This window comes from Vanellus vanellus (assembly GCF_965231255.1).
Source record: "Vanellus vanellus genome assembly, chromosome: 1".
Classification (NCBI taxonomy): Eukaryota; Metazoa; Chordata; class Aves; order Charadriiformes; family Charadriidae; genus Vanellus; species Vanellus vanellus.
In genome coordinates, this window is record NC_138905.1 from 127851340 (window position 1) to 127863419 (window position 12080).

General features: G+C 35.2%; 1 protein-coding gene across 1 annotated transcript in view; it reads left to right on the forward strand.

The window, feature by feature from the left end:
• Positions 1–12080, forward strand: part of CFAP47 (cilia and flagella associated protein 47) — a gene marked incomplete at both ends in the record, with an annotated part of 360013 nt that overhangs the window by 160029 nt on the left and 187904 nt on the right. Inside the window, one exon of the mRNA XM_082490749.1 lies at positions 1142–1322. Within this exon, the coding sequence (XP_082346875.1) occupies positions 1142–1322 (181 nt within the window). The remainder of the gene's footprint in view (positions 1–1141; positions 1323–12080) is intronic.

Here is a 12080-nt window from a genome sequence, read left to right on the forward strand (position 1 = left end):
CACCAACCTAAAGCCAAACTCCAACTCAGTTGATTTGAACTGTAATTTGATTGTATAACCATGAATAGTAAACCTTAAGAACAATCAACTTTCCTCTTAAATTGTCTTTTTGAATTCCCATGATGGAATGGGTCTAAACCACGACAATCTCCATTCCTTGTCCCACTGCAATATGTACTGCAATACCTTCTATTCTGGTATTATTTAAAACCAATAGGGTTTGAGAATAAAACAGTTTTCCTAGCACAAACTGAATATTTCTGTGTTTATCTCCTCCTTACATTTGCTCCAGATAATTCACAATAGTCAAGAATTCATACTTGTCTGTAAAAAAGATGCAACTAGTTTCAGATTTTACATTTGTTCAATTTACAATTAATCTTGAGCATTGTGATAACACTGTGGTGCTGGATTGAAAATGGCAATTTTGAGCAAGTAGTGTATTAAATCATTGCATTATTTCTGTAATGCTATCTTACAGGAGTCAAATTTAGTTCATTAAGAGGTTTAGATGGTTGTTTTGAGCTTGCCTTTAGGTACTGTGCTAACCTTTTACTAATATGTTTCATGCTGTTGATTAGCAATGCTTTTTACAAAGAGGAGGAGCTTATTTTTCTCTAAAATTAATTCTAAATGCTTTGATTTCTAAAATATATTCTCAACATTAAAGTATCAAAGTTAGCTCAGCTAACTATGTAGTTATCCCTCACAAAATATCAAAATAATTTTTCATTTTCATGCTTTTAATTATTCAGAAACTTTATGAAGTAAAAGAAGAAATATTTCTCTGCATCTGATACAAAATATCCTTTTCTTTTCATGTTATTTCTCCCCTTTTCTTGCCTTCCTTGAATACCTATAAAAGCTTGTGGAGTGGTTCGTGGGTGGGAGGTGGTTTTACTGTAAATCTCAAAATGCATTTCTTCTTAAATGAATGCTTCAGATGCATGATGTCTAAAAAAAAATATACAAGACAGTTTTTATTTATTGTTGAGGATCTCTCAACAATTTCTATATATCTTGCCTAATTACCAATTCAGTTTCAGAATTACACCCTTAAGCCTGTATAATTTTACATTTCTTAACCTGAAATTATTATGAGATGATTGTTCATATGTATACATTATTCCTTCACTTGCAGAGGCATGCACTCCTGAAACCTCGTAAATTCGCCCCAGAGCTGAAGTATGTGGATTACAGTGTAGAAGTGAGCATGCAAGAATTCTTTGAGGTTCCCGAGAAGTTCTCTATTCCAGTGTTGGCATCAAGCAGAGTTAATTTGGAAGTTCCATCAGTTAAAGACCTTTCCCCTCAGAAAACAGGTAAGAATGGTCTTAAATATAATGATTTTTTTTCTCTGAATCTGTATTTTTAAGGTTTTCCTAAATAGATTCAGAAAATTATCTTTCTCTCCATTCTGCTATTGATCAAATCCTCAGCCTTTTTGTCATCACTATCCAAGTTCTGTCTTGTTAGTTGAAAATGGTGCTTTCCACTTGCCCTTAGTTTCTGAAAGGCACACAACCACAGGAGACTTATTCTAAAAGAGAAATTCATTTAGTTTGTTTATCTCACAGTTCCTAAATTTGTGCTCACTTCTCGTATCCATTTCTCATCCAGCACTGATCTGTGCTCAAATTCTGCCAGTTATACCAAATACCTTTTCTTGTTTGCCTACTCCTCGGTCAGCCAGAGGGAAGTGTCAACTGATTGTACGCTGTTGTCTCCCAATCCTTCATCAATGAAAGGTTGTGCATTAGTCTTCAGAGTGATCTTGTCAGCTTTGGTCAGTTGTTGTTGCCTCTAATTTTTCTAGTATCCTAAATTCTATCCTGAAATCTTAATTGCTCTCTTTTTTTCTCGGTTTTCATTTTGATCCTGCCTTTGCTAGTTGATTCTTTTTTTTTTTTTTTTTCTTAACAAAATGCTGTATTTAAACCTATAAAGCACTCGAGGTCACATTTCTTAAAAGAACTTGTGCGGCTGAGGGAACTGGGGTTATTTAGCCTGGAGTAAAGGACACTGAGGGGAGACTTGATCACTGTCTACAACTACCTGAAAGGAGGTTGTAGTGAGGTGGGGGTCAGTCTCTTTCCCCAAGTAACAAGTGACAGGACAAGAGGAAATGGCCTCAAGTTGCACCAGGGGAGGTTTAGATTGGATATTAGGAAAAATTTCTTCACTGAAAGTGTTGTCAAGCACTGGAACAGGCTGCCGAGGGAAGTGGTTGAGTCACCATCGCTGGGTGTATTTAAAAGACAGGTAGATGTGGCACTGAGGGATGTGGTTTAGTGATGGACTTTGGAATGTTAGGTTATCGGTTGGACTCAATGATCTTGAAGGTCTTTTCCAACCTAAATGATTCTATGATAAATTTTGTGTTTATATTTACCTGCTAGGGTATCTGTACATGATTAGTTCAAACCTAATGTAATGTCCCACAGGTAGCTGATAACAACATGAGTAATTTTTGATTTTACTGTTTAAAATTTAAGTAGTAGTTTCCTTAGCTAATGTAGTAAAGGCTTGAATTGTAGTCAGTCCATCAATGCGAGAAATCCATAGATTTGTTTCATCACTTCTTTTCTTGATCAGTGGAGTCCTTCTATGTGTTTCTGGAGTTCACTTCTCCTAGTGTGATTGGAATCAGTCATGTGGTTTCATAGTGTATGTTTGTTTTCATACGTGGTGCATCCCTTGTGTTTTTTTCTTTTCTGGAAAAAAAAATAAGGAATTTCTTGATAATTGCTGTAAAAGATTTTAGGGTGTTACTGAGCATGTTGTTAGGAAGATGACAATAGTTATTGCAGTATTAGAAGCAAGTATTAGAAGCAGTCAGCAGAAGCTGTAGAATAGATGTAATACAAGTTGGAGGCTGAAACATTTCTTGAATGACAGGATATTGAAATGCTAGTTAAAAACCTTTTGTTGTCAAGTTAAAAAATAATTGCCTATGTTTGTAATAATTGATCTAGAGGTGTACTAAAAAAAGTCATAATGACTTTGTTGAGTGGTGTAGAGGATTCTTTGGATTACATTGTAGAAAAGGTGAATACCAGCTGGGGGAGAAGGCAAAATTTGCATGCACAAATCTGATAAAGACATAGTAAGACCTCCATCATAATCTCAGAATAAAGGTTGTTAACTGACCAGATGGCAGGTCACTGTTGCTTAGCAACTTCTCAAATTATTTTTAAGTTGAAATGTGAATGAACATATCTGAAAATTTTAGAATATTAATTGCTAAAATGTAGTGAAGAAACTGCGTTACAGTAAGGAGTGGTTATTTTTCTGTTAGTTCATGCTGCTTCTTTATCCATCAAAGGAAATTATAAAAGTATCTGAAAGAGGGAAGTAAGCAATGGAAAGTCAGAAACTAAATCATACTAAATCATACGGCAGTGAACACGATCTTTTTGATATTTATTTTTCTTTCTAGGGCACTTAAATAGTCACATGAGGGAGTAGAAAAGCCAAGATGATACAGAGGACTAAATGGGGCATTGGTAGTTAATTCAGAGGGTTGGTGAGCTAAAGAACAGCTAAAAAGGGAAGCTGAGATAACCGTCTGACAGCATGAAAACAGACAAAAATTTGTTCAGTGCAAAGATTGTGCTGGCTGATTCAGTGTATTTCTGTGCTAATGAGGAAACACAGGAATATTTACAAGTGCTTAGAGAATCTAATATTGTGACAGAAGTCCCCAGGTGGTGTTCCTGTGGATGGAGGTAAAACATTGGTCTCATCTGAAAATTTTGTTTAGTTCATTATCTGAAGAATAAGCAGTATTTTAGCCACAGTGGTAGCTTTCCTTAGGGTGGGAGTAGCTGTTTCTCTGAAGAATAGGCAGAGTGCTTAGATTTATGAAGAAAAACAAAGGTGTAAACAATCTAACTAAAATCAATCCTTGGATCAGAACTTCTTAGACCACAGTAGCAGGAAAAGTGTCCAGCCAATATTTTAAGAACTCTGCCAACAAGGAATTAGAAGGTAAAAATCAATGCCATTCAAGATATTTTCTTGTAAAATAGATCTTGTTAAATATCCTCATTACATTTTTGGCAGTATTACAGATCTAATAGATAAAGAGAATACAATGTGTTTACCCATATGATGTCTTGGTCAAAACCCAAACCATATACTTGTGTGGAACTAAAATAACACATTGGCCAGACTGAAAAACTTTTGGCTTTGTTATTAATTCATTGCCAGGGAGTCATCAGAAAGTAAGGCCTCAGGAACTAGTACTTGGTGGACAAAGTTAACTACTTTTCATCAGTAATTTAGAAGATTATGTAAAGTCTTTGTTGAGTTAGCAATGACCCAGATTTTGTGAAAGAATATTTAGTTGGAATTCCTACATAGTATAGACTGTATTTTAGTGCAGCCAAATACATAGTAGTATATGTGGAAAAGAGTCTGCGGGCTAAACCAGGTAAGAGGCTGTTTTTGAAAAACAGTTGTTAGTGAAAAGGACTGACAGTCAAACAAAATTATTTCAATGTAAGCTCTTTCTTAATGTCGAAATTAGATCTACAGATAAATTAGAAGCATCGTAAGAAGTGGGAAGATGGGCTTGTCCCAGTACACAGTATTGGCAGAAGAGCTAGTGCAGAAGTGAAGGGTCTGGTGTCTAAGCAGTTTATGGAAATTCTGAAAGAATTTGAAAAAGACAAACCACAAAAATGTTCCAGAGCTAGAAAATAAAGCTTAGGACAAGAGCAACCCCACGATCACTTTGAATTTTGTGTGCCTGCCAAGCAGTTCAAGCACAGCCCCTATAGCGTGTCAGTGTTGTGTGACCCGTGGAGTCTGTACTTAATGCATGTAGAAGGAGATCAGCTGGTTAGTCTGCCATTAGCAGAATGCCTAAGGATACAGTCTAAACCTGAGCCCAGCTCTGTTTCATACTGAGATTGTTAGGGATCGTTTGGTCTCCTCTGTGCATTGAACTACACCTTGAATACCCCTATTCTCTTAAAGGTCCTCTTGATGATATGCAGAATGCATCCTATAATTTGTTGTGTAAAAATTTTGGTATGTAAGAACATCACATCACATACCACAGTGATTGTTTACCATTATTTCAAATGGGATCCTTAAGAGCTTTAGTCTCTCTGGATCATCAGAAATATCCTGGGAAGTAAATCAGTCCCTGCATATAGCTCAGGAGAAAGGTTATTGACAGTAAAACTTTAATGCTTTATAAACCAAAGGATTGAGCATTTTGAAACTTGTGTTAGGCATAATTAACATTGAAATAAGTTGCCCTTTTCTTAGCGGTGCATTATTAAAGAATGAAAAGGCTAAAATGTCAAGTGGAATTGGAAAGATTTTAAGCAACAGAGTAACATCCAAAACCAGTTCCGTGTTTCACCGAACTGAGAAGTTGTGGTTTCCTTGGATAAAGCATTCATAGAAATGCTTTGACAGTCTTGCCTCATCTTTCTCTGTATGTGTTTCCAGAGCAAAACCAGTACAAATTACATCTTTCCTGTAGGCCCCCTTTAGGTACTGGAAGGCTGCTACAAGGTCTTCCCAGAGCCTTCTCTTCTCTAGGCTAAACAACCCCAACTCTCTCAACCTGTCCTCATGGGGGAGTTGCTCCAGCTCCCTGATTATCTTCCCGGCCCTCCTCTAGACCTGCTCGAGCAGGTCCAGGTCCTTCTTATGTTGGGGGCCCTAGAGCTGGACACGGTACTCCAGGTGGGGTATCATGAGGTTGGAGTAGAGGGGGAGAATCATCTCCCTTGACCTGCTGGCCGTGCTTCTTTTGTTGCAGCCCTATAACCTGGGGTACAAGTTTTACTTATTACTGTGCAGGTATAATAAAGTATACCTGCTCCTATAATTCATTCTTATCAAACCTGTCTTTTCTATTCTGCTTCCTTTTCTTTCCCAAGAAAGCTTCAACTTCTAATGAAATCAGAGGAAATTAAGAAACGGTTGTGATAAGTGTGCAATGTAATCGGCAGGTTTAATTAAGTGACTGTCATACCACATGCACCCCTTTCATTATAGAATAGAATTTTGTGTAACCAAGTGGTTTAAGGTTCTATTGACCAATGTTTTTCCCCATGATCCTTTCTTTGGTCTATTTATAAGAGCATAGACTGGGCTAAATGTGGGAATAGCTAGAAATAGTGGTGCTATGATCAGATGTTTGCATGTATTGTACATGTTGATGTTGGAATGGGGAAGTTATTTTTTTGTATTTTACCCCTCTAGGATAGGAGTTTTTATTATTATGTTTATCGTTTATATTCTGTATAACATAACAGGATATAAATTCTCCTTCTACCAGTAATAATGAATATTATGCTGATTGTAAAATATAAATTCATTCTATTTGGTCACTTAATTATATGTAACATAATTTCATTTAGAGGAGCCTAGTATTTTCTTACATACCAAAATTTTAACACAGATTGGCATGACTATTAAATTTTAGTCTGATATTTACTGGCAATTTAAAAAAGAAAAAGAAATAGCAGACATTAGAGTGATACCTAAAGATATTTATCATTCCCATTTCTTAGCAGAGAAGGTCTCAGTTTTGTATTCTGCCCCAAAATCTACATCTTCAGCAGCAACGTGGCACCTCCAAACCTGACAGTTTTTGATTCTATGTTAGTTTATGAAAATATTACCCGCGAATAACTGAGTCTAGAATGTTGATCTGATTTTTTTCATGTAGACTAAATTATAGTCTATAGTTAGAAATATGTGATGTTGTGTCAGTAATTCTGTTGTTTTTTTCTAGTATTCAGTGGTCCACATCCTGTAAATTTTCCTGCATCTTAGGGTGTTTTTTTTCTGCATAACGTCTTTATCTTTTAAAGCAAAATTACATAGTCATTGTGCAATAACAAAAATTTTGTTATCTTTTCATTTTACTGTTTACATTTCACAGTTTTATTCTAGCTCCTTATCATGTTATCTTTCAGAGTTCAGTTCTATGGTTTAACTGACATCATAGTAATAAAAGTTTAATTACATTTGGTGTCCTTAATCATCTCGTATAGTAAAGCACAAATGGGATTAAAAAGTGTAAGTGGTATCATTCCTTTTTACTCTTCCTTCATACAAAGGATTTATTTAAAATATAATTCTATTTCAAAATGTGGCTCTGAAAAACGATGATATAGATCTTTAGTTTTCATTCCAGCTGTATCTATTGAATAGCTATTTCTACTAGATATGTATTCATAGAAAGTTGTTTTCATCTTGCAAAAGTGAGAGTGATTTAAATATTAGACTGGATGTGTCTCTTTTATATTTAATGCCTGCACTAATGAATTCAGTGGAGAAGGTTTGTATTTGCTACAGGTTTTTTTGTATTGTGAAAAATTTTTGGAAGGCTGCTCTTTTAGGCTGATGTGTGAATAGGCTTACTGCTGTGGTCAAGAAGGATGTTAATCCTCAGGAAACATGTCAGAGTATCCTTTACCTCATTCTCTGGTCAGAATTGAGATTCAGAAGATTCAGAGAAAGCAGGGCTCTGCCTAGAAGAACATGGATAGACAGCAAAGGCTTCAAGCTTACTTGACAAATGAAGACTTTAAGGGTCAGGCTGCTCATATGTGATACAGATTTTCATCAGTGAATTCTGACATCTGCTTGGATGACCGTCAGTGTCAAGGATTATCTTTGTCTTTGGTGCAGTCTTGAGACCGTTGCATTTGTGAGGCTTAGAAGATACTGCTTCTCTAAAGCCAGTAAAAAATCTGGTCTTGGCAGTGCCCATTTCTCATCATCACTGGATCTGGGAGGAAGACATTGACTTGCTTTCATTGTATTTATTCTATTGATTTAGTTTTATTTATTATTATAATACCCTTGGACTAGAAGTATTTTAAAGGAAAGAAAATATATGGGAGTATGTCAGCACCAGCATATCAATACTTCATATCATCCATTGTAATAATAACCAAATACCAACCGCTTTTGTGGTTTAATGATAACTATGCATATATATTACATCAGTAATGATAAATTTGTCCAGTTCTTTAAAATAATGGTAAGATTTTAATTTCAAATGGATATGCACATAAGCAAGTATGTCCTGATATACACTTACTGTATTTTATAAACATGTCCATTATTGAACTTTTCCAAGGCAAGCATGAGCCTAGAATGCTTTTAGTCATGCCATATCGTTTAGTTTCTTTCCTAGTTTATAAAGATAGACATAAAAAGCCTAGGCAGGAAAATAAAACTAAAACCATTTTTTTTTTTTTGATGGCTAGGTTGTACTATTTCAGCATTAAAATTGTTCAGGAAGAAATAAAAGTCAACAATGCATTTTCAATGAAAAAATGTTGTTCCACCTTGCTATCTAATTTAGATTCAGTATCAAAAGCTAATATCAGAGTTCTGTTGCCTCTTACTATGGGATTTGACAATGCTGGCTGCCTGCTGTTGTACTTGCAAAGAATATCCAAAAAGAGCCCTCGCCCCTTTTATTTTTTTCTTTCTTCCCCAGTGAACGGATGAAAAAGCTTTCTCTACAGAGCTATCAAGAATTGGTAGAAATTTTCTACTTTCTTGATAATTGTTCTTACAGTTAATTTATTCAGATTGTTGTGGCTTCTTCCTGACTTCTGTTAAAACAACTAGTGGCCTACTTTCTTTCTATTTTTTATAAAAGAGAACTTATTTTCTTAGAGATTTATAGATTGCAAAAAGAAAGGAATGTGTATTATCATGTACCACAGGAATCTCTAGCTAGCTCTTTTTATATCTTTTTGTCATTAAGCCTTCATTACTAATTCTGCATTAACTTACTGTTTTGCAGTAAGTGCTATAAAAATTGTTCTTTGATTCTCTCCATGTAATACTTCCTTATGCATTCAGTGCATTCTTTTTATTACTTCTGAGCTCTCTTCTCTGTCGGTAGGAAATTTTGCTTTATGTTGCTTCTTCTCCCCTCTGTTGCTTATTTTTTAAACATCTTGTCCCAGCCACTCCCTTCTTCCAGTCATGAAGAATCACTTTTGAAATTTTTTATATTTGTAAATTTTGGGTATATGTTTTATAGAGATCTTAGCTCTGTCTTTGCTGTGATTTTTAGATAAAGAGACTTTGAATTATTACTCTACTATATTTTTCTCAATGTAATACTTCATAACTTGGCTAATCCTTTTCAGTAGGGGCTATGCATCAGATGACTTAAGAAAGCAACTTAGTTTTACTATGTTTCTTAAGTTGCATTAAGCAAACTTTTTACTTGGCAGCATTCCAGTTGCCTGTTGGCACAATGACTGTGTAGCCTGCTTGTTTCTGAAGCTTTTATGAGTATTTTTCAGAAGGGGCAATGTTTATTAAACAACCAACTCCTAAGAAACTCTTTGTCCTACTTTATTGTCGTGCCACACAGCTCTTCACTGGCTTCTGAAAGTGATACATGAACATGGCTGCTGACTACTCATGACAAGACATTGAAAAAAGTCTCTGCCCATTGCATTTTTAAATCAATTAAGGAAAAACTGGTGTTATTCCTTACCCCCCTGCCCCCTCCCCCCCAGTAGATCTCCTTCGCTATTTGATCAAGTGTATTTAACTGTTTGCTTAGGTGTGTGTTGATATACTGTATTTACGTGGAAATTTAAGTGGAATCTTCTACAAATCTGTTGTATTCAGATAAAGTCAAAGAAAATCAGCAAGCAATCACACACAGTGATAGCAAAAATTCTGAAACATATCAGCGCTCATTAAGGGATAAAAGAGTGTTTGCTTTTTCAAGACTGCTGAGTAGAGTGATATTCTAATTCAATGAGCTCATTTGAAGACCTGATATATAAACAGAAGTCAGAAGACTGTGGGCTCTTCAAGGTGTTGCTTATTTAAACTTCCAGGAGTCCATACCTGCAAATTCAGTCTTCAGGTTAATTTAACCAGTTATTTGTGACACAGGCACAGTGTCAGAGGCTGAGATAAGTTCACTGTAAAAATTAGCTTTGAGCTTCTAAATAGATAGAACCGTCATTGCTGAATAAAACCTAATATAGTGTGCAAGTAATTGACTAACTGCTGAAGGCCCATAGTTTTCTACCTTTAGAAATTACGCCAACATATTGTGATATGGAAGAATGGCATTTGTATTCTTGCTCTTTCCCTCCTCCCACAATTTATAATAGGACTAAACAGCGATTACTGTACTAAGTGCCATTATTACTAACCTCTAGAATTTTTTTCTTACATTTTAATGTCAAAAGAGCTGTCATTACCTTTCTTTGGAATGTCCTGTTTGTTGGCTGCTGCAGTTAGAGTATTAACTTTGAATTCAGGTCAGACAGATCTAAAATGATGAGTTTTAAGATTTTTAAGAACCAGAAGGTATGGACTTTGTTAATTCCAGATGGGGATCAGATTGTCTTTTGCAATACGGAAATGGCACAAGATGCCATGCAGTTGCTAGAGAATATCACCAACACCTATGTTCTCTAATTTACCTTTCCAAGAGCATGTGGTGGGTGGTGTTACACACCAAAAGTTTTGCTTTTGCAAATACCCCTGTTTTGACAACTGTCTCACAACTAAACCCAATTCAAATATTCAGATTCAGGATTAAGTAAATGTTTCCCATAGGCATTTGTCTAACACAAATCTATAAAATAAAACTGTTTACCTATTTCATGTGAACTATTTCTCCAACAAACAATACATGTCCTGTCTAGGGAAGGAAGCTGTACCTGAACCCTGTATTGTTCTGCCTGACTTTTCACTGTTGGAGAAATGCTTGCAGTCCATTCATTTCCATGGTTTCAGGCTCCGCTTCCTGTTACATAGAAATAACATAAATGTTGCCCATTACTTACTGTTACTACTTTTGTCTCAGAAATTGTTAGGCCAGTTGTGGCCCCATAGATTATTTTCATTAAATCTTTGAATTAATTCCTAGACTAATCTTTGCTGGATATTTTATGAGACTGAGAAAGAGGAAAACATGCTCAGCTGAGAAACTTTTAAACCCAGTTTACGCTATGGTATTTAAAATTAGCATGAAAAAACATTTTGCAGAAAACCCCCGAACTTCACCTGTAATTCACAGGCAAGTGATTTCTGTAATCATTTTGATTTGGAGATCCTGTCTCATTTCAGGAACCACATCTTGTTGCATAAAATACTTATGCTAAACAAACATCACCAATTGAATTACTTTCCACTGTTTGTAATTGATCATAATATTTCAATTATTCAACTGACCTATTCTTCAATGTATTTTTTTAACAAAATTAATGCCAAAGTAAATATTACCAATATGGAATGGGATGGGTAGGAAGTCTTCTTTATTTTCTTTCAAAATTTTTCTATAGGAGGCATTTCTGTTTGAAAGTGTGCATTTCAAAGATAGGTCCATCTCAGTGAAAGATGACCCTAATTATTCGTAATTGCAATTTCCATTTAGTGGAAGAAAGTAAAACTCATGCAGAAATATTTTGGAGCTTCCAGTACACTGTATTATATTTATTCAAATACATGTTGTAAACATCTACTTTATTGTCGTGGTCGTGGTTTACCAGGACATTTATCTTGAAACATAAGTATTTAAAATGTGTACTTTAAATTTTAAGTAATTTTTTTTTCAAAATCCTAAAATGATTCTTGTAGACAGAGAGAATTAGGGACTGTACTAATGAACTGAAGAATGGAAAAGACAGTTTCGTTCCTTGCATAACTGACAAACTCATGTCACTTTTGTGGAAGATAGCCAATGGGGATAATAACTTAGTGACAAAATAGAAAAAAGAGTAATAATTCAAAAATTATGAGGCCATTAATCTTGTCTTTAAAAGAGAACAAACTAATTTATTTCAGAGGGGGTTAAACCTGAGGTACAATTTATAATCCTTTTGATAGCCTGGTAATGTTGAAAGATTAATAATGTCATTCTGTATAATTCATCTCTTGAACTTGACCTATTTTTCTGAAAAAAATGAAGTAGTGATGACATCAGGCAACAAGAAAGCTTCAGTTTGCTGTTCATTTGCGAGAGGTGAGAACTGAATACATGAGGAGCACCACTTTGTGAACTAGAATGAGCAGCATCACAGATGAAGATTGATTGCACTTTCATA